Source organism: Panthera onca, chromosome F2, assembly GCF_046562875.1.
Source record: "Panthera onca isolate mPanOnc1 chromosome F2, mPanOnc1 haplotype 2, whole genome shotgun sequence".
NCBI lineage: Eukaryota > Metazoa > Chordata > Mammalia > Carnivora > Felidae > Panthera > Panthera onca.
The window spans coordinates 82,218,303-82,241,162 of NC_138356.1; the positions used below are offsets into that span (position 1 = coordinate 82,218,303).

The following is a 22,860-nucleotide window of genomic DNA, read 5'->3' on the forward strand; positions in this document are numbered from 1 at the left end:
GCTGGGGCACCCCAAGCTGGCGTGACGTAAACGTTTCAGTGCGCACCTGCGGACGCTTCGGGAGCGTGTGGCTACGTGCGCGCGGGTGCGGGAGCAGAGCACAGCCCTCCAGACACGGGTGTGTGTTGGTGTGCGTGTTCCCACGTCTGGTATCCGCGTGCACACGCGCATGGTTCTAAGGCCTCACCCTCGTGTCCCGGCCGTGACTCTGTCCGCTCCAGCCTCCCCACAGCTGCTTCCGAGGCCCGAGGCCCCCCCCAGGCAGCCCAGCACACGCACGCACGCACGAGCCCCCAGTCCCGGTGCCTCACGCCCTCTGCCCCCGCGTCCTCCGTCGGGACTTGTCCCCACCCCTCGGCCAGCCCCACCCCCACCCCCAGGCTCAGACCCACGTGTCTGGACCAGAAGCGACTTTATTTCTCCGGCGGAAGATGCCCTCACAGCCAGGCTGTGGGGCTGGGCCTGGCTCTGCCTGCCTTTCCCTCGGAGACCTGGGGGTCCCAGCCCCCAGCCTGCACCCCCGGGGCCGGAGACGTCCTGCCGGCTGGGACTCGGAGCTGGTGGAGAGAGAGAGAGGCCTCGAGTCTCAGGGAGGGGGGTCAGCTGGAAGCCCTGTGGGAGGGCGAGGGTCTCAGGGCCCAGCCCAGAGGAGGGCCGGCCCCAGGCTGAGCAGCAGCCCCCCGGCCAGGGCCCAGGGGCCACCCCCCGCCCTCGGCCCCCCGTTGCACAGATCTGTCCCGCAGCAGTCCACATCGACTTGTAAGATCCCAGAGTTAATGAAGCCCATCAGATAGTCCGAGAAGAAGTGCCGCTTAACGAAGTCGCAGGACGAGGCGCACATCTTGTTCACGGAATGGTCCTTCCTGCCTGGGGCAGAGCGGGGAGAGCCTGGGGCGGGAGCCGCACCTGCGCCCTCTTCCTCCTGCCCCGCACGGGACCCACCCACGCCGCCTCAACTTCACGCAGAGGGCCACGGAGAGGGCCACGGAGGGGGCCTGGGCAGGAGCGATGCTGCTCACGGTCACACAGCAAGGCAAGTGTAGCAAGTGTCCTACCCACAGACCCACACTCTTATCCACGGCCGGAGGGGCTCAGAGGACGCCCCCAACCGCCCCCTGCCGGGCCCAGGTCCCGACTCACTGCTGCTGGGGTCGGTGATCCGGACGCTGGCGCACACCGTGTCTGACGGCTGGCACTGCTTCGGGGTGCAGTGGCTCGAGTTGGTGGTCAGGGTGCAGTCCTGGCACCACAGGCCGTGAGCTGCGCAGGGCACGAGGACGCGGATGAGCAGAGGAGCTGAGGCCCAAGCTGGCCCGTGTGTGCCCCACTCCCCTGGCCACCGAGGCTGCTCCCGGGAGGACCGCGCAGCTCCAGGAGGCCAAGCACCACACCCCCCTCGCCGGCCAGCGGTGACCAGGCCAGACTGGCCCCCGGAGGTCAGGCCCTGGGAGAACCGCGGTGCCTTCTGGGCAATCTGCGGGGAGGCTCCCAGCCTCCGGAACTCCGGAAGCCCCTGGGCACCCTCCGAGGCCCCCCCCCACACACACACACGTGTGCACACATGCACGCACACACCAGCCACACACACCTCACACTTATGGGGCTTTCCCGCAGGCTCCTGCACGCTCCCACACCTCCCCGCACAGTTCGGTCGGTTCCAAGCCAGGAAGGACTTGCTGGGAGGCCAGGTGGGGGCTCTGAGAAGCGATGGGGCGCACGAGGGGGCGTCCGTGCGGGACTAGCCCACGGTACAAGGGCGGGCAGGAGCCAGGAGGGCCCCGTGCGGCTGGGGCTGGGGCCGGAGAACCGTGAGTCAAAGCGACGGGCGCGAGGGCCCGGCTGGGGTCGCCGGGGTCGGGAGCGGGTGTGGACGTGACGGGCACCGTCGGAGGATGGCGGCCCCACAGCCCGGCTCTCACGGAGACCCGGCCCAGCCCCGCGGGCCGCCCCCAGACTCACCGGGCGCAGAGCACAGCAGGGCGGCCAGCAGCACCAGGCCCAGGCCGTTCATGGCTGCAGGCGGCATGCTCCAGGCGGCCTCGGGAAGGCGCGGGGGTTGTGGGCGGAGGTCCTCCGGGGCGCAGGCCTGGCAAGGAGACGCCTCGGTCAGGGGTCCCCGCCGCCCGCCGGACCCAAGCCCCCCCCCCCCCACCCTCCTTTTGCGGCCCCGGAGCGCAACCTCCGCCTCGAAATCCCGGGAGGGGAGGAAGGTCCGCTAGCTCGCGAAGCCCTACCCCCAGCCCATCCCCCAGAGCGTCCACCATCACAGCATCCCCTCCGGGGAGAACAGGTCCGCCGTCTCGCGCAGGGTGACAGCTCGAAATGCCCCCAACCCGCGCCGGGCACCTGTGGGGGGCGGGGGGAGGGTCGGGGGCAGCGCGTCTTCTCCCCGGGGAGCGGCAGGTGCGTCCGGAGAGAAAAGGGCAAGACAAGGTGCGAGCAGGCCGTACCTGCCCATGGGGGAGGGGCGCGCGCCACGTCCCCACCCCCACCCCTGGGCTGGGGGCCCGGGAGCCCCGGGCCGAGCCCCCGCCCCTCGCCTCCAGCGCGCGCCCGGGCGCTCACCGCAGGTCGAGGCGTGGAGCGCGGGCTTCGGGTCGCGGGCGCACTCACATCCCTGGGGGGGGGTCGCGGCTCCGGGGCTCCGGGAGGCGCGGGGAGCGGTGCCCTTCGGTCTCCCTGCGGACCGGAACCCGGGCGCAGCCTTGTCTTTCGGGGAACGCAGCCGCAGACGCGGACCCCGCGCGAGGGGCGGAGCGGAGCCGGGGCGGGGGCGCGCGGGGGGCGGGGGCGGCGGGAGAAGGGCGGGCTGGGCGCCCGGGGCTCTGGGCCCCGGCGGGTCTCCGTCCCGGGCCGTCCGCGCCCCTCGACAGCCAGCGCCCGGCCCGCGCGTCCGCCCCCTCCGGTGCCGGCTCCCTCCGCGGCTGTCCCGCGCGCCCCTCCCTCGGCGCGGGCGAGAGCCCTTCCCCCTCCGCTTGGCGGAGATCCCCTCGAAATTTCTCGGAAGAACGTTTACTGCGAAAGGAAGCGAGCGAAACGCACAAAGACGCAGGGACGGAGGCGGGTAACAGCGGAGGTGATTCGCTCAGGCCCTCGTTCGCAGACTCCCAGCGAAGGGGCCTTCCCCAGGCCAGCCGTCCAAGCTTCGATGGTTTGAGGGTGCGCACCCCCGCCCCGCCCGGACCGGGAGCAGCCGTGACCACCCCCACCCGCCGCCACATCCACATCCGAGGCGCCAGTCCCAAATGCTGCTCTCGGCATTCAATGCCCTCCGCCGCCTGCTTGGCCCGTTTCTCAGCTTTGTCCCTCGCCTTCCCGCCGCACAAAGCTTTTGAGTGCTGTGTCTTCGCACCCGCTGCCCCCTGTGCCTGGAATCATCGCTGCTGAGCGCCGAGCGAGCCCCAGCTCCTGTGCACATGTTGGGGGTTGTTTCTTTCAGTCTGCCTTCGTTTGGCCGGGAAAATATTTGTGGAGTTCCCACGGTTGGCCTAGTGCTGAGCACTGTGAGAAGAGCTCCGCCCTCCCCACCCCCCACCCCCGCCCGATCTTACCTCAGACAAACGATTATCACTAATATCCCCTTGTGAGCTGTGCCGCTGATCACATGGACCCAGCACATAGTATGTGCTCTGTGTAAACCCGTGTGTTCTGTCGTGACAGCTTCACACCCTCCCTGCGAGTGCTGTTGGCGTCCCCACCTTACAATGAGCAAACGGAAGCACAGACAGGTTGAGCTCCCCGCCCAAGGTCACACAGTGACAGGTGACAGAGCGAGTGTTGGAACCCTAGAGCCTGTACACCTTAACCCCGCCCCGGGCTGGAGGAGTGAAGGGGAAGGAGATAGACAGGCAACTCCAACTTGGGGACTGGGGCTCCCACACCTTCAATTCAAATATGAGTTCAGGGGCGCCTGGATGGCTCAGTCCGTTAACCATCCGACTCCAGCTCAGGTCATGATCTCATGGTTTGTGAGTTCGGGCTCTGCGCTGACAGCTGGGAGCCTGGAGCCTGCTTTGGGTTCTGTGCCTCCCCCCTCTCTGCCCCTCTCCCACTTGCACTATCTGTCTCTCCAAAATAAAAATAAACATTAAATATATGTGAGTTCAAAGTCAAAAAATCAGCAAACATCCAAAGAAAATGGGCCTCCAAAGACACGGAAGAAGCGATGAGGAGATACGGATGTAAATCTCCACAAACCTTCTAAACTCAAAGTGTGCGATACAGAATACAAGATTAGTTTGTGTGGTAGGTTGAAGTTAGATTGTAGGAAAGAACAAGGCAGTGCCAGAACTGTGCTTTGTTGGAGAGGGGAACCTCTAGAAATGAAAAGCACTCACTGAAATTAGCAGGTCATCAGAAACTTTGAAAGATTTAGGCTAAATGAAAACAAAGTCGTTTAAAAACACGTATGATATGGCTTCATTTACATGAGATGTCCGAAATAGCGAAATCCAAAAAAGAGAGAGTCGATCCGTGGTCGCCTCCAGCTGGGAGGAAGAAGGAATGAGGACTTCTTGCTAGTGGTCAAGGAGTTCTTTCAAGCGATGAAAACATTCTAAAAATAGAGACTATCCTGGCATAACACTGTGAGTGGACTAAAAACCACTGGATTAAAAACCTTAAAAGGGTGAACTTTATAGTGTGTGAGTCATATTTCAACAAAGCTGTTGCAAAAAAAAACAGCAAATGCATTAGGCAGCACATTAGATACAACTGAAGAAGGAATTTGCAAACTGGAATTTAAATCTATAGAAATTATCGAGACTGCGGTGCAAGGGATAAGGGGACAGAAACTAGAAAAGAGAGGTTGAGACACACAGCATACACCGTGCTGAGAGCCGAGAGACGTGTGGCCAAAGTCCCAAAGGAAAGACAGCCAGTATTCGAAGAGATTACGCCTCAGAACTGGTGACAGGCAAGCATTTACAGAGAAGCGCGATGTATGCTAAATGGAATAAACAAAAAGAAAATTCACACCTAGGTACAGCAGAGTGAAATCACAGACCACCAACGGCAAGAGATCTTTAAAACAGCCAAAAGATGGGGCACCTGGGTGGCTCAGTTGGTTAAGCATCTGACTTCAGCTCAGGTCGTGATCTCACAGTTGCTGAGTTCGAGCCCCACGTCGGGCTCCGCGCTGACAGCTCGGAGCCCGGAGCCTGCTTCTGATTCTGTGTCTCCCTCTCTCTCTGCCCCTCCCCTGCCCGCGCTCTCTGTCTTTCAAAAATAAATAAACATTAAAAAAAATTTTAATAAAATAACCTAAAGGAAAGCGATATCAGCACTAAAGAAACAGCAGGTAAACTGACAGCAGAAATGGATGCCCAGACTGTGAAGTAAGTGTCTTCAAAGTGCTCAGAGGAAAGTAACCGCCAGCTAAGAATTTTCTACACCATTTTCTGCCAGAAGCCAAGCTATCCAAGGAGCCTGATGGCAGGGCCCGGGCGGTGGATGGATCGGGGCTGCATGGCGGCCCGCCAGAAGGGAAGCTTCTTGTACTCCTGCTTTTATGTAATTTGGCCTTAGCGTTGGTCGGGGCAGCCCCCCTACCAATGAAAGTGCCTGGGGATTTGTCGGTTGGCATTGCCCACGACCGGCCCCCCGGGAGAAGAACCACTGGGGAAAGAAATAAGATTCCGCAGGGAAATCATGCGGCCCTGCATCCAGCCCTTGCCACCCCGTATAAAGACTCCTCTACCCAAAGGAAGGATGGGCCCATATATTTCCCAGCCGAGGAGGGGGACGAATGGCTTCGAAATCCCCACTCCGGCAACAAAGGAATGTACCTATGGATACAAGTTACTCCAACCCCTAGGCCCGCTTGGCCCCCAGGAGGCATTCCAGATGATAACCGGACCTGGTGGGTTAAGGTACAGAATGGTTCCTTAGTTCCCAGGTAAACACTGTCTCTCTGGGAGCGCATAAGGCGCATAAGACGTGGGTTTCCAGGGCCCTCCTGGCTCCCTCCCGGCACCCAGACCAAAGGAACCTTTTGTTCCTTGTGCCGCAATGTTTCAAAGGAACCATTAAGAAGTCACGTCCCTGTAAACGTTCCACTTGAGGTGTTGACCTTGAAAGGGCAAGAGGGAACGTTACAAGAAAATAACTATGTTGTTCCTTAATGGGTGATTACACAAAAGAACGTTTTTAGAATTAGGTAATGCCGAGAAACATAGATAATGCACGCCACAAGAAAATTGCTAGCAAATATAAGGCCACGCTTGCCGCAATAAAGCGACCAGTCGAACCCCTGCCGTTGTCCGTGTCCCTTTGTTATTTTCGCCGACGCCGTTCATCCTTCGGGAACCCCCGGACCTGCTGGGGCGGGACCTCGGCAGTTTTCCAAAAATAAGCACACGATAAATTTTTCAGATAATGAGAAGTTTGCACGTAAATGTTTTCTGACAACACTTGGGAGGAGTTGTGAGGGTTTACCGCTAGCGGCCTTTCATTAAAGGAACTTTTGGAGAATGCACTTCAGAAGGAAAAGGTATTCCAGAAGGAAGGGCTAGACTCGAGAAGGAAGCGTGTGGGAAGAAACTGGCTTCCGGGAGGGAAATGGAAGCTGGGGTCGTCACCTGAGGTGGGAAGAATGTCTGATACGTGAAGTTTGAAAAGACTGAACCCGAGGACAAGGCACGTGCAACGGACGGGGTGACTGAGTCAGAGGGTCCTGAGACCCGTGCGCGGTTTGAGAGGCAGCGCGGGACACGGACTTTAGACAGTGCTCGGACGATAAGGGTGCAGGAGAAAGCCTCCAGGTAACCAGCGGAAGGGCCAGGGGGCAGCGCCTCACGTGGGAAGGGAAAGAACGTCCGTGTGTCACAGCACCCAGATATTTAGTCAGACGGTGTCCTGGTGGTTTCTGTGAGGATGTCTGTAGGTGAGGTTAACACGTACGTCAGCAGGGGCGCCTGGGTGGCTCAGTCAGTTGAGCGTCTGACTCAGCTCAGGTCATGATCTCGCTGTTCATGACGCATCAGGCTCACTGCCGTCAGCACAGAGCCCACTTGGGACCCTCTGTCTCCCTCTCTCTGCCCCTCCCCCACTCATGCTCTCTCTGTCTCTCTCTCTCTCAAAAATAAATCAACATTAAAAAAAAAAAAAGCATTTACATCAGAAGACTTTGAATGAAGCACATTGCTCTCCATGGTGTGGGTGGGCCTCATCCAATCAGTTGAAGGCCTGAATAGAACAAAAACTGACTCCCCCTGAGCAAAAGGAACTCGTGCCAGCAGACAGCCTTTGAACCTGAACTGGAACATTGGCTCTTACTGACTCTTCTGCCCGTTGGCGTGCCCTGTGGGTTCTGGGCTTGCCAGACTCCAAAATCGCACGAGCCAATTCCTTACAACGACTCTATGTAACTCTACACGTCCCATTGGTTCTGCTTCTCTGGAGAACCCGGCCCGTCACAGGGAGTGACTTACACCTGGTCAGCGAGGGCTGCTGGAGCTCGAAGCCCGCTGCCGTCTCTGTCCCTGTCCCCCACTCTCCCAGACTTCCCGCCAACATCATAGGGAAATGCAGGGGGAAGGGGCCGAGGCAGGCACACACATCGTTAGTCGACGTTTCCGAAGATCCCCGTGGCTGCTGAGTGGAGAATGGCCTGGAAGTTTCCAGAATGGAATGGGGCCGGGGGGGGGGGGGGGGGAGGGGGAGGGGGAGTGAGGAGGACAGCGGCTCAGACCAGGGGTGGCAGTAGAAATGGGGCAGGCGGATGGGTTCGCGAGAGTTGGCCACGTGTGCCCAGGATGCCCACCTCCGGGGCTCTGGCTCGGGAAGCGGGTGGACCCAGGGCAGGACGGTGAGCACGTTGGCCATGAGAGGCATTAAAGCCTTTTCGTTGGTTGGGGACGCCTGGACGGCACCAACGGCGGGTCGCAAGTGCCTGCGGGGCTCAGCACAGGGTCTGGGCTGGAGACGCACATGTGGTCTGGGTCAGCACAGAGGGAACAGGTGGGGTCTCCAGGCGAGAAAGTGCAGAGACAGCAAGGCCAGCTGAGGGTCCAGCCCAAGCAGCGAAGGTGCAAACAGGTCCTGTCACTGGGAGACGAGTGCCTCGCAGGATGTCACTGTTGCCTGAGTCCAGGAGCTGTCCATCTGTCTGTCCATCTGTCCGTGTGTCATCCTCTTGACACCTAGGCCCACTTTGGCTCAAGTCCCAGCAAGGGTTCACACAGAGGCCCTTCCCTTCTCTGGTCCCTCTGAGCCACCTGTCCCCAGGCTACACCCGTCCCCAGGCTACACCGCCTCCAATTCCCCGGAACCTCCCGGGCCCCAGCCGTGCCCACGGGACTCCCCGGCAAAGCCCCAGTGCTCTCCCAGCTTGGGGAGACTCCTCTCCCCCACCCCTGCCTAGGTCTGAGCACATGTCCCGGGCAGGGGCAGCTGTCAGCTGTCACCTGGGGCGGCGCACTCCTTCCAGGCTAGCGTCCTGGGGGCGTTTCTGCCACCAGCATTGAGCACCTGTGCTGTTCCCGCCTGCCACCTTCCTCTCCACCTTCCCTGTGCCAATGTCCAGGCATCAAAGGAACATTCCTGCAGAGGAGGTTGCACCAGGTCAAGCCACAGCCTCAGAGGAGCCCGTGCTCCCCGACGCTTTGCTTCTCCAGCCTCTGCTCACGGGCTCCCTCCGCCTGTAACACCCATCCCGACACCTCCCTCCCTCCCAGCCTGCACTTCCTTTTTGCAGTCAGCAGTCTGGACCCTTCCCCCAAGCCGGCCTTTTGGTGGCCCTGGACCCAGAACGAAGGTCAGATCTTAGTTCCTCCCACCTCCTCCCCTGAATGCACTGCGTCTCTGGGAGCCCGCCGTCGCCCCCCACCCAGCACGGGCAGCTACGCGACCCCGGCCACCGCTCCAGGGCTCCGTGGCCATCATGCCTGCATCATCTGCCTTTGCCCGAGACCACCTCTCAGCATGCAGGGTCCCCTTCGAGACACCTGAGCCTTCTCGAAGCTCAAGTCGGCTCCGAAGAACCCCTTCCCAGCGGTGTTAGAAGCCCGGAGAGCAGCTGCAAGGAGCTGAGCACAGCGCCCGGCCCGGGGTCCAGGCTGGGGGGGCTCCCGCTGCAGGGAGCTCCCGCTCAGGGCTCCTCACCCCCCAGCCGCCGGCGCTCGTGCACACGCTCCACACACTCACCCCGCGTGCACACTAACGTGCACACACACGTTCACACATAGGCACACTCACACCGTCACAGATCCACGCTCACACTAAATCCACACCCACACGAATGCACTTCCTCTGCCACACCCGCACGCTCGCACACACTTACACGCTCACTCACACACTCACTGAGACCTCAGTCCCAGCAGGTCAGCAGCTCCTGAAGCGCACAGGGCTCTGCTCTGTGCTCTCGACGGCATGTCGTGTGTGACCGTAGCCGGCTCGTCCAGGGACTCTTTCCAGGAAGCAGAAAGAACAGCACAGTGGTGACATCCAGCCTCTGGGGGAAGACAGGAGACGCCATGCTGGGGCGGGGGGGATGGTCTGGGCCTGCTGCGTGACCTCCTGAGCCTCGGTCCCTCGCCTGTAGAATAGGGGGTGCTAGCCACCTGTGAAAGCATTGTGGGGAGCACACACAATGCCACCACTTGCTCACTGGGCGTCTGGCCCAGCGTCTGGCAGGGCACCACCGCGGCACAGTCATCCATTCCTGCCACCAGCCAAAGAGACAGCCGAGCCCTACCCCGGGGAGGGAGGCAGCAGGGGAGAGCCGGCAAACAGAAAGGCGGCTGTGGGGTGATGTGAGCTGTCATGAGAGGAGCTGGGGGGCGTGGACGGGGCCTTGGAAGGAGACAGCGAGCCAAGGCCTGGAAGACGAGGCTGGCGCAAGCCCCAAGTCCCAGAGACGGGACGGAGCAGGGGTGATTGGGAGAGGAGCCAAGTGATGTAAGAGGGGAGGAGGGAGGGAGAGGGAGGATAGAGAAGAGGAAAGGGGTGGAGGAGGAGGGAGGAAGGGAAGGGGAGGAGGAAGAGGGAGGAGCGGGGGTGGGCAGAGGAGGGGGGAGGAGGAGGAGACGGGAGGGGGAAGGGTCTCTGCCAGGCCTGGGGCAAGGCGGCCAGCCCCCAACATCTGGAACCTGCGGTGTGGTGGGTGGGCTCTCAGAACCCCTGGGACACCCCTGCTACCCTCCCCTGAGCCTGGGCTGGACTTAGCCGTTTGCCTGTGGTGAAGAGAGAGGGCGGAGGGACGGTGTCCCTGAGACAAGGTTATAAAAAGAACAGCTTCTGAGGCAGGCTCAGGCTCTCTCCCGCTCACCCTCGGGGAATCTGGCTTCCCCGCCTGCGGAGGGGGTGAGTCCTGCCTGCCGACAGCCACTCGAGGGGGCTTGAAGTGGGTCCCCCACCCAGGCCTCCCTCAGATGAGACCACAGCCCCGGACGACAGCTTGACCCCAGCTTCCTCAGGGACCCCAACGTAGGGGTGACGCCTGCATTGCGAGCCCACGGGACACCGGGAGAGCACAAACCGTGTTGCCTTAAGCCCCTAAGTTTTGGAGTAATTTATGCAACAAAAGATCACGCAAGTGGGCGGGGCCTGACTTGGGCCTGGTGAGGGGGTGGGGGAACAGATGTCAGATGTCTTGAAGACTAAAGTCCTAGGCGTCCGGCCCCAGCCCCTGGGGAGTGCGGTTCTGGGCCTGCTCCTCAGAGAGCGGAGACTGCGCTCTCCCCATGTTGGGTGGGCTTGGTTGCCAGGGAGATGGTGATTCCTAACCCAGTTTCCAAGCTACTCGGCTTCCTTCCTATGCATGTAGGTCAGTTTCACCCTATCAGGATTTTGCAAACAAAGAGTAACAATCAGTCATGATTAGCAGGAGAAAGGACTTTCTTTCCGGCAGCCAGAGCAGAGCAAGTCCCTGTGTGTCCCTGGCCCTGCGGTCTGCACAGGTCCTGCAAGGAGCCTCATCTCCCTCCTCCGGACCTGCCCTGGCGCAGACACCCAGACCCCGGTGAGGGAGCACGGAGACCTCGCTCTGCCCAGGGGCACAGTGACAAGTCCCTGAGCGCTAAACCGACAGGAACCCTCATCCCACGCTGTGCTCAGGCCCTGGATGACTGGCCGGTGGGCCAGTCCCAGAGCAGAGCCAGCTCTCAGGTGGTCAGAACCAGGGACAGCGTCAAAAGCCACCGCACTCAGCCCTAAGCCCGGCCGAAGCAGCAGAGAGGACAGGACCCCGGATCAGGCCCTGGCAGCAGGGGGCCGAGGACGGGGTCCTGCCCGAGATGTGCTCCCAGAGCTCCCAGCCTTGTCTTTCGGCCGACACTGTCAGAACCCTCCGAGCCGTCCAAGACTACGGATGCGGCCGCGGGCCAGAGCTACAGAGGAGTTTTCCCGAAGACTGCCCTGCGTGCTCACAGGGCCAGCCTCTCAGCCAAGGGTTGACGGGGACGCTGTGTCAAACCTTTCCTGAAAAGCTGCCGAACTCAGAGAGGGAGAAAGCTTCTGACCCCCAAGAAGCCCCCAGAATAGTGGGAGGCAGGGTGTACGTGGGCTGAATGGTGGCCACAAAGAGACGCTCAAGTTCTAACCACCAGAACCCGTGAATGCGACCTTGTTTGGAAAAAAGGTCTTTGTGGATGAGATGGAGTTAAGGATGTGGAGATGAGGTCATCCTGGATTTGGGGTGGGCCCTAGACCCAACATCTGGAGATCTTAGATGAGAAAAGAAAGACGCGAGGCACAAAGGCACGGGAAAGGTCACGCGGCAACGGAGGCCGACCCTGGGTGTGGCCACAGGCCACCGACCTCCTGGAGCCACCAGATGCCGGAAGGGGCCGGAAGGACCCTCCCCTAGAGACTTTTTATTGTTTTAAGCCACCAAGTTTGTGATTTGCTGCAGGAAACAAACACAGGGTGTCATAGGCGCTGTGAGAGGGAAGTGCCCCCAGCCCTGGCCAGCTGCCTGCGTGCAAGAAGCCGGAGGGCCTCCTGTGCTCTGAGGACCCAGGGACGCGTCCTGGGCCCGGCAGACTCAGTCACACCCAGACCCACCTGCAGAGCCCAGGGGCCTGGGAAGGAGGGGCAGGCAGCGGGGCCTCCAAGCTACATTTATTTATTTTTTGAGAGACATAGAGAGACAGAGCACAAGTTGGGGAGGGGCAGAGAGACTGGGAGACACAGAATCCGAAGCAGGATCCAAGCTCCGAGCTGTCAGCACAGAGCCCGATGTGGGGCTCGAACTCATGGACCGCGAGATTATGACCTGAGTCGAAGTAGGACGCTCAACCGACTGAGCCACCCAGGCGCCCCTATGGGGCCTCCAAGTTAGACAGGAGCAAGGGTCCACCTTAGGGGCAGAGCAGGAAGGGGACAGTCCGTCATTGGGAAGGGGCTCCCCCCAGGCCCAGCAGGACGTGGACAGGATAGAGGCCCCATGCGTGGCTACAGCCCCCCCCCACAGGACACCCCCCCAGGGGCAAGATGCCACCAGATCAGGGGCTAATACCACCCCCTCCACGGAACCAGCACCCACCTTACACGGAAGGGAGAGGGTGGGGCGGCTCTCAGCCCCAGCCACAGCTCCTCTTCCCCCACCTCCGCCCCACTGGGGGGCTCAGGCTACCCTACCCTGTCCCGGCTTTACCTCCCCGACTTCCCCACAGGGCCCACGGGGCCTGGCCTCCCCCTGCCTTTTCCCCTCAAGGTGGGGGCTGAGAGTCCCCTCCTCCATTCGTGAGTCCCCTCCCCCCACCCCCCACCCCGCACCACAGGGATGCGACCCCTTCCTGCCTGGATTGGGAACCAAGGAGAGAGGCCTGTGAAGAGGAGCGCGTCCCCTCCACTCCACTGCCCTGCCCTCCACGCATGAACCCAGCACAGGCTGTAAGGCCGAGGCCCCCCTGAAGCTCCTGGTGGGTGTCCCTGTCGGCGGAGGGGCAACTGATGTTGGGGATTCCTGTTTCCTGAAGGAGGTGGCCCGGGGGGTGTCTCATCGCTGTGAGGGCCCGAGATGCCCTCAGTAGACACCAGACAAACACACGCTCACGCACACACGAATACAAACACACATACACGTAAACACACGTAAAAATGCACACACACAACCACACACATGCAAACACACACATATGCACACACATGCACACACGCAGACACAAACACCTGTATATGCACACACGTCCACACGCGCACATGTGCAGACACAAACACACGCGTGTGCACACACATACACACACAGCAAAGACCAGAAAAAACAGCATCTGTGGGGAAGAGCCCCAGGTGGGGGAAGGCCCAAGGGGCCCCAGCGGAAAGAGAGACACAAGAGGGCAGGGGTCAGGCCCCGGAGAGGAGACCAAGCAGTCCATCTGCCGGCAGGGCCAGCAATATTCTGGGAGCTCTCTGACCATCCATTGTCCTCCCCAGGCCCCACCTGGCCCCGGCTGAACCGTCTCTCACCCGGACCCCTGCCAGGGTGTCAACCGGGCTCCTTGCGCCCACTCCCACCCACCCCAACCCATTCTCCAGAGGAGGTCAGAGCGGCTATCACAAACTCAGTGTCCAAATGATTTAGGGGCTTCTGATTGTTCTCAAGATAAAGTCCAAAGCCCTCCGTGACCCCTGGCCCCTCCCACCTCTTCTGTCACCACCTCAGCTCCAACCGCTGTCCTTTTTGTCCTTTCAGCTCCCGTACTTGCCAGATTCCTGCCTCAGGACCTTCGCATACGCCGCTCACGGAGGCTGGAGCCATTTAGCCCCTTCTCCTGCAACTGGCCAAGTCCTATTCAGCTCTGAGGTCCTGTCTTCAATGTCACCTCCCCAGGGAAGCCCCCCACACCGCTCCTCAAGCTGTGTGCTCTCACAGCATCTCCAGTGACTATCTTCTGTAGAACCAACCACAAGCCACCATATTCAACAAGTGTCTGGGGCCCTGCTTGCTTGGCAGCAGTCTCCATTGGACCTCCCCCAACCGAGGAGGTCTCCCTTGTTCACACTGTTCTCCCCACACCCAGGTGTCCGTGCTCAGACCCGTTCATCGCTGAGTGGAGGCGTGTGTGCTAACGGCAGTGGCCGGGACATGGCAGCCAGTGTACATGAAGCATGAGTGGGAGGCATCCTGGGGCTCATAACTGTGGGGGGTTGAAACATGTGACCGGTAGCCCTTAGTTATTTACACGGACTCCTCTCCAGCCTTGGATGGTTCTCCCACACCCGGCCCAGCCCTCTCCACCTTTCCCGCACTCCACCTGAGGGTCTCTTCTTGACCAAGCTCAAAAGCCACCTCCACCAGGAAGCTCTCCCTGGTGGATCCCACCAACTACTGCCTCCTCATGAGGCATCCTTGACGCAGCCTTCCCTCCTTTCCTGTTTCCGCGTGCCTGCCACCTCTCTGTCCCCAGCTCCCAGCTCAAGGTCCCACACAGCGGGTTCCACCGAACATGTATGTGTGTATCTGCCCCCATGCCCCCAACCACACCCAAGCTTCTGGCAGCAAGGCCCCTGGCTCTTCGTCCAGCCCTCTCCCCGGGTAGCCCGTGGTCCAGTGCTCCCTCAGTGCCGTCTTTGCTGGGGCCAGATCTCGGGGTCCAAGGGCATCTATGAGACACCTATGCTTCCTGGACTCGGGTCCCAGGCCCCAGAAAGGGAACGTGTGGATGGTTGCATTGACTCTCAGATCAGGCTCCAGCACAACAGCCTGGTCTGGACCAGGGCCCAGCCCACCCCCCCCCCGGGGTCCCCACCCCAGCCCCATCCCGGGATCCAGCTGGTGCCAGGGAAGGCGAGCCCCTCAGCCCATCCTGTGGGCGAACACCCCAAGTCACATGTGTGCACCCCACGCAGACACTCCGGGGAGTCCCGTGCACCCGTCTCGCCGTTAGGCGGTGTCCTCTTACGTGCGCCTTCAGGAGGTGCTGTCTACGGCCGCCCGGGGGACAGTAGCTAATGTGACTGAGCATCAGACTTCACAAACCACGTTGAATCCTGGGATAAAGCACAAATAAAGAGAGCACCCCAAATAGAGGAAGGAAACCCGGCCCACACCCTAACCACAACTCACGCCCTCACAAAAAAATAAGCAAATGAAAACAACCCAAAGTGCTTTGCTTGTGGCTGCTGTGGTCCTGATGTCTTCCGGAAGCGAAGCCCCTTGGCCGTAGGAGGGTCGGCCGAGGAGGCTGTTATTTCCGCACCGGTGACAGAGGCGAGCAGACCACGTGCTGGGAGAGCAGGGTCCTCAGCACACTGAGTCCTGCGCCCTCTGTGCCCAGGGTTCCGGCGGCCTCCCTCGCAAACACCCGCAGGTAAGAATAGAGGGGCCTACGGTACCTCGGGCTGGGCTCCAGACCACACGGCGAAGCAAACGTCGCCGCAAAGCGAGTCAAGTGAAAGTTTGGCTTCCCCGTGGCTATAACAGTCATGTTCACACTACACTGTTGTCTATTAAGCGTGCAACAGCTTTGTGTCTAGAAAACAATGTACGTACCTTCATTAAAAATACTCCCTTGCTACACTTCAGCTCAGGTCATGATCTCGCGGTTCATGGGATCCAGCCCCGTGTCGGGCTCTGTGCTGACAGCTCGGGGCCTGGAGCCTGTTTCAGATTCTGTGTCTCCCTCTCTCTCTGCCCCTCCCCTGCTTGTGCTCGCTCTCTCTCTCTCTCTCTCTCTCTCTCAAAAATAAACATTAAAAAAAATTTTTTTAGGGGCGCCTGGGTGGCTCAGTCGGTTGAGTGTCCGACTTCAGCTCAGGTCACAATCTCGCGATCTCGCAGTCCGTGAGTTCGAGCCCCGCGTCGGGCTCTGGGCTGATGGCTCAGAGCCTGGAGCCTGCTTCCGATTCTGTGTCTCCCTCTCTCTCTGCTCCTCCCCTGTTCATGCTCTGTCTCTCTCTCTATCTCAAAAATAAATAAACGTTAAAAAAAATTTTTTTTTTTAATTTTTTTTAAATACTCTCTTGCGAGGGGCTCCTGGGTGGCTCAGCCAGTTAAGGGTCCAACTCTGGATTTCGGCTCAGATCATGACCTCATGGTTCGTGAGATCCAGCCCTGCATCGGATCCAAGAGCCTGCTTGGGTTTCTCTCTCTCTCCCTCTCTCTCTCTATCTCTCTCCCCCTCTCCCTCTCCCTCTCTCTGCCCCTCCCCCACTCAAGCCCCCCCCACAGATAAATAAATTAACATTAAAAAAAATACTCTCTTGCTAAAAATCGCTAGCCGTCATCTGAGCTTTCAGCCAGTGCTTCTCTCTGCTGGCCGAGGGTCTGCCCGAGGCCGACGGTTGCTGGCTGGTCCTCGTGGTGGCTACTGAAGCCGGGGCGGCGGTGGCCAGTTTCAAAACAAGACGACAGCGTGAAGTTTGCTATGGCCGCGGACACTTCGTTTCACGAACGATTTCTCTGGAGCAGGTGACGGTGTCTGACAGCATTTTACCCACAGAACTTCCTTCCCAAGTGGGGACCGTCCTCCAAGCCCTGCCACTGCCTTACCAACCAGGGTTCTGGAATATTCTAAATCCTCTGTTGTCCTTCCAACAATCTCCACGGCATCCTCGCCAGGAGGAGCTTCCGTCCCCAGAAAGCACGTTCTCTGCTCCTCCCCGAGCAGCACCTCCTCGCCCGTCAGCTTTATCCTGAGATGACAGCAGTTCGGTCCCGTCTTCAGGCTCCGCTTCTGATCCCGGCCCTCTGGTCCCCACCACCTCCGCGGGGCCGTCCTCCGCGGCCGTCCTGAGCCCCTCAAAGTCCTCCACGAGGGTCGGAGCCACTTCTTCCAAACTGCTGTCGGTGTTAACATTTCAGCCTCTTCCCACGATATCACAGGGGTCCTTCGTGGCATCTAGAGCAGTGACTGCTTTCCAGAAGGTTGTCAACTTTGCGCGGATCCGTCCGAGGACTCCCTGTCTATGGGAGCTATATCCTTTTTCTTTTTTAATTAAATGTTTTTTTAAAAAAAAACATACGTATTTATTTTTTGGGAGAGCGCAAGCGGGGGAGGGTCAGAGCGAGGGGGACAGAGGATCTGCGGCAGGCTCTGTGCTGGCAGATGTGGGGAGCCGACGTGGGGCTTGAAATCACCAACCGCGAGGTCACGACCCGAGCCAAAGTCGGACACGCAACTGACTGAGCCCCCCAGGTGCCCCGAAGCTGTATCCTTACAAAATGTATTTCCTAAGTAAGAAGACTCGCAAGTCAAAAGTTAACTCCTGATTCGTGGGCCGCAGAACGGATGCTGTGCTAGCAGCACGAACACCACACAAATCTCCGCGTCCATCCCTCGCGGGGCTCTGGGGTGACCAGGCGCCTTGTCAGGAGCAGCAGGACTTTGAAAGAATCTTTGTTTTCTGAGCAGAAGGCCTCGAGGGTGGGCTTCAAATACCCAGTCAAGCGTGTCGTGGACAGATGCCCGCCAGCCGGGCTCTGCGGTCCCACCGCCGGGCACAGGAGGAGGACACCTAGCACCACTCCTCGGGCCCTCATTCCAGCACGGTCACTGGGCACCGGCTCCCTCTTGAAGTCACCAGCCGCGTCGGCCCCTCCCAAGAGAGCCAGCCCGTGCTCCGGGGCTGTCAAGGCAGGCGCCGACTTCTCTTGGCTGCGGAGGTCCGGGCCGGCGTCTCCCTCCAGGACCGGGCCGTCTCATCCACACCGAAAACCTGCTGCTTAGTGCAGCCGCCTTCGCTGACTATCTGAGCTCGATCTTCTGGAAAACTGGCTGCTTCGTCCCGCACTTGTAGGTTGTGGAGACGGCTTCTTTCCCGAACCCTCCGGAACCAGCCTCTGCTGGCTTACAGCTCTCCTCCCTCGGCTCCCTCGCCTCCCCCAGCCGTCGTGGAACGGACGAGAGGGAGGGCCCTGCTCCGGGCCAGGCCTTGGCTTAAGACAACGTCGTGTCTGATCTGATCTCCCATCCGACCACCCGGCTTTCTCCGCATCGGCAACGAGGCTGTTTTCCTTCCTTATCATCCGCACGTTCACGGGAGAAGCACCTGTACTTTCCTTCAAGAGTGGCTCCTTTGCGCTCACAACTGGGCGAACCCTTTGGTGCAAGAGGCCTCGCTTTCAGCCTGTCTCGGGCTTTGACGCCTTCTCACTGAGCTTAATCACTTCCAGCTTTTGATTTGAAAGTGAGAGAGATGTTGATGAGGTCCCCAATAGCTCATTTTTGCTTTTAATTCCCTTGCCTTTGGAGACGTGTCAAGCAAGACATTATTGCTGCCGAGGTCAAAGAGGTTGTTGCCTATTTTCTCCTCTAGGGTTTTGATGGCTTCCTGTCTCACATTTAGGCGTTTCATCCATTTTGAGTTTATTTTTGTGTCCGGTGTAAGGAAGTGGTCCAGGTTCTTTCTTCTGCGCGTCGCTGTCCAGTTTTCAAGCACCACTTGCTGAAGAGACTGTCTTTATTCCACTGGATATCCTCCCCTGCTTTGTCGAAGATTAGTTGGCGATGCATTTGTGGGTCCATTTCTTGGTTCTCCATCTATTCCATTGGTCTGTGTGTCTCTTTTTGTGCCAGTACCATACTGTCTTGATGCTTACAGCTTTGTAGTAGAGGCCAAAGTGTGGGATTGTGATGCCTCCCACTTTGGTTTTCTTTTTCAACATTACTTTAGCTATTCAGGGACTTTTGTGGTCCCATACAAATTTTAGGATTGTTTGTTCCAGCTTTGAGAAGAATGCCGGTGCATTTTTTATTGGGATTGCATTGAATGTGTAGATTGTTTTGGATAGTGTTGACATTTTAACAATATTCATTCTTCCAAAACATGAGCATGGAATGTTTTTTCCACTTCTTTGTGTCTTCTTCAGTTTCCTTCAGAAACAATCAACAAAACTAAAAAGCAACCGATGGAATAGGAAAAGATATTTGCAAGTGACATATCAGATAAGGAGTTCGTATCCAAAATCTATAAAGAACTTACCAAACTCATCGCCCGAAAAACAAATAATCCAGTGAAGAAATGGGCAGAAGACATGAATAGACACTTCTCCGAAGAAGACATCCAGATGGCAAACAGACACATGAAAAGATCCTCAGCATCACTCATCATCAGGGAAATACAAATCAAAACCACATTGAGATACCACCTCACACCTGTCGGAATGGCTAAAATTAACAACTCAGGAAACAACAGACGTTGGCGAGGATGTGGAGAAACGGGAACCCTCTTGCACTGTTGGTGGGAATGCAAACTGGTGCAGCCGCTCTGGAAAACAGTGTGGAGGGTCCTCAAAAAATTAAAAATAGACCTACCCTATGACCCAGCAGTAGCACTGCTAGGAATTTACCCAAGGGATACAGGAGTGCTGATGCATAGGGGCACTTGTACCCCAATGTTTATAGCAGCACTCTCGACAATCGCCAAATTATGGAAAGAGCCTAAATGTCCATCAACTGATGAATGGATAAAGAAATTGTGGTTTATATACACAATGGAATACTACTTGGCAATGAGAAAGAATGAAATCTGGCCATTTGTACCAACGTGGATGGAACTGGAGGGTATTATGCTGAGTGCAATAAGTCAGGCAGAGGAAGACAGATACCATAGGTTTTCACTCATAGGTGGATCTTGAAAAACTTAACAGAAGACCATGGGGGAAGGGAAGGGGAAAAATAGTCACAGAGAGGGAAGGAGGCAAACCATAAGAGACTCTTAAATACTGAGAACAAACTGAAGGTGGATGGGGGGGTGGGGGAGAGAGAAAATGGGTGATGGGCATTGAGGAGGGCACCTGCTGGGATGAGCACTGGGTGTTACGTGTAAGCGGTCAATCACGGGAATCCACCCCCAAAACCAAGAGCACACTGTATACACTGTATGTTAGACTTCGGCTCAGGTCATGATCTCGCGGTTTGTGAGTTCGAGCCCCGCGTCGGGCTCTGTGCGGACAGCTCGGAGCCTGGAACCTGCTTCAGATTCTGCGTCTCCCTCTCTCTGCCCCTCCCCCACTCACACTCTGCCTCTCTCTCCTTCAAAAATGAATAAACATTTAAAAATTTAAAATAATAGGGGTGCCTGGGTGGCTCAGTCGGTTAAGCGTCCGACTTCGGCTCAGGTCATGCTCTCACAGTCCGTGAGTTCGAGCCCCACATCGGGCTCTGTGCTGACAGCTCAGAGACTGGAGCCTGCTTCAGATTCTGTGTATCCCTCTCTCTCTGACCCTCCCTCGTTCATGCTCTGTCTCAAAAATAAATAAACATTAAAAAAAAAAGATTTTAAAAATTTAAAATAATAAATAAAAATAAAATAATTAATTTAATTAAATAGAGACATGCGACTTCTCCTCCCCCCCCCCCCCCACGGGGACACCTAGTGGCCACCGCAGAGATATTAACTGGCCTGATGCCAGCGTCTTTATGTCTCAGAGAACAGGGCTGACCAGGGACAGGGTGGTTCGTGGCGCCCCAAAACAATTACCACCGTAACCTCAAAGATCACTGGTCGCAGGTCACCACCACAGAAGTCCGAGGTGCTGTGAGAATTAACAAAATGTGACCCAGACACGAAGTGAGCAAACGCTGTTGGAGAACTGGTGTTGACAGACCTGCCTGTGGGGTTTGCCACAGACCTTCCGTTGCAGGAAACGCAGTATTGATAAAGCACAATAAGACAAAGGGTGCCCAGAGCTGCCTGGGGGGCTCCGTCGGCTAAGCCTCGGACTTCGGCTCAGGTCATGATCTCACAGTTTGTGGGTTCAAGCCCCACATCGGGCTCTGTGCTGACAGCTTAGAACCTGGAGCCTGCTCCGGAGTCTGTGTCTCCCTCTCTGTCTGCTCTTCCCCCGCTCATGCGCTGTCTCTCTCTCTCCTTCAAAAATAAATAAAAACATTAAAAAAATTTTTTTAATAAAAAAATAGATTGAAAAAACCCCAAGGTGTTCCCATAGATATTTCCCTTTTTTATTTTTGAAAAGGGAGAGTGTGTGCACACGTGAGTGAGCCGGGGAGGGGGGGGCACGGAAGGAGGCTTCATGCTCAGAGGCGGGGGGGGGGGGGGGGACTCAATCTCAAGACCAGGAGATCATGACCTGAGCCGAAATCAAGAATCAAGAGTTGGACGCCTAACCGCCTAACTGACTGAGCCACCCAGCTGCCCCGCTAGGTATTTCTTATCGCAGGTCACAGAATCACAAGGCTCCACTACTGTGACCATTTGGAGATTTTCCTAATGAAATGCTCACATGTACAGAGGGCTGGGTCCTGTCCCCATGCGTCTCCTTGACTGCATGAGGATGATAAAAAATAGTTACCCAAACTTCTGTGACTAATTGGATCTGTCTCCTTTTAAGTTAGTGCAGAGTCTCAGAGTCCCCGACACCGGTAAGCAGATGCTGAGACCAGCTACTGGGAAGCAGGAATTTGGGGCACAGAGGCCTTGAGCCCAGATCCCAGCTCTGCTGTTTATTTTATTTTGTTGTGCAATCTTGACCCAGTGCTGTTCCAGCTGAAGAGCACAGTCTCTTTCTTGGGCAGCCACTGATGCACACGCCCCAACCACACCTCTTATCCAGACCCTTGAACACCCTCCCTCCCTGCCCCAGGGCTGGGTGCCAGACAACTAGGGATAGCTCCTCTGCCTAGAGGTGCCAAAGTTGTTCAAATGAGCCGATCTGCAGGGAGCCTGTGGGACCCAGCTCCCTGGCCCTGCTGGCTGTCCACGAGCTGCTCCTACTGGCACTCCACACACACACACACACACACACACACACACACACACACACACACACCCCGGCCGGCACAGCCCCCAGATGAGGCCAGCACTCTGCCCTCCAGCTGCCCCAGTGTCATCCTGCTGTGTCCCACCCTCAGAAGAACCTTCACATTTTATAAAATTGATGTAGAAGGACCGGTGCTTGGGTCCCATCTGTGTGACTTTGGGCAGCTCCCAGGCCCCCTTTGCTTCTCATACATAAAGATGGGGGTCCCTGGTATACAGGGTCAGCCCATACGCTAAGTGAGTGGTTGCGAAGAGAAGTCTGGTAAAATGCCTGGCTTCATAAATGCCCTGCATGCAACTGCACCCCCAGCCTAGCCCTGGAGGTCGTGCCTGGCTGGCGCCACTCTGACTGGAGAGTCTCAATGAACACCACTCGCCCCCTTGCTTCCCTAATGGCTGACTTCCATCGCAGGAGACAGTCGTCTGCCGCGGCCTAAGGCTCCCACTGACGATAAGAAAAGCCAGGTAAATCACAGAAACCATCTTTTTAAAACTCAAGAGAGCTGGAGGAGCACCAAAGGCAGGAGGAACTGAAATCCAGAGGTGGGAGACCTGCAGACCTGCCCTGGAAACCCCCAGCCGTCCCCCAAACACTGTGGCCCTTGTGATTGTGGGAGCCTGAAAATTTGCCTTTGGTCGAGACAGAGGCCACCCCTGGGGGGCAGAGAAACAAGCAAGCAGAAGTAGAGAGTGGAAGGGACTCCAGGGTATGGCTGGTTTCATATGCATTTTGGAATCCACTGATCAGTTTCCACACACGAAAGGCTGACAGCACAGTGAGGCACTACTACAGGCCCCAGAACACTACAGTTTAAAAGACTGACAACACCAAGTGTCGGTGAGGCCGTGGAGCAACTGGAACTCTCTCACAATACTGGTGGAGACGTGTTGGAAGGTGTTTGGTGGCACCTCCCAAAGCGAGTCACACGTGAGTCTCACCCCCGGTGTCTACCAGACAGGAAGGCTTGTTTACACCAAAACATGTGCAAGAATGTGCAGAGCAGCATTCGTCATCAAAGCCAAAACTGGAAACAAGCCCAGTGCTGCCCACAGTAGATTAGGTACCAGCTCCAGAATTCCCACACGATCAACACTACCTGGTAACAAAAATGCATACGGACAGACTGCGGACACACACAGCCCCAGAGTGGTTCTCACAAGCACTACAGCCGGATGCAAATAGCCAAACAGAAAGCA

At 57.7% G+C, this 22,860-nt stretch overlaps 1 protein-coding gene across 1 annotated transcript; it reads right to left on the reverse strand.

Moving 5' to 3' along the window:
* Nucleotides 1-395: 395 nt before the first annotated feature.
* On the reverse strand, nt 396-2,673 carry LOC132677437 (lymphocyte antigen 6H). Its single transcript, XM_060629267.3, has 4 exons — nt 2,566-2,673; nt 1,960-2,086; nt 1,141-1,260; nt 396-867 (listed from the first exon to the last, which is right to left on the reverse strand). Exons 2-4 carry the CDS (start codon nt 2,024-2,026, stop codon nt 632-634), a joined length of 423 nt encoding a protein of 140 aa, XP_060485250.1. The 5' UTR covers nt 2,027-2,086; nt 2,566-2,673; the 3' UTR covers nt 396-631.
* Nucleotides 2,674-22,860: the final 20,187 nt, after the last annotated feature.

Bases quoted from the DNA above. Each gene is read 5' to 3' on its own strand.
- LOC132677437 (XM_060629267.3), bottom strand. From the start codon at position 2,026: ATGCCGCCTGCAGCCATGAACGGCCTGGGCCTGGTGCTGCTGGCCGCC. The intron at 1,261-1,959 runs GTGAGTCTGGGG...TGCCCTGCGCAG, and splicing joins CCTGCTGTGCTCTGCGCCCG to CTCACGGCCTGTGGTGCCAG. The intron at 868-1,140 runs GTGAGTCGGGAC...GCTCTGCCCCAG, and splicing joins GATCACCGACCCCAGCAGCA to GCAGGAAGGACCATTCCGTG.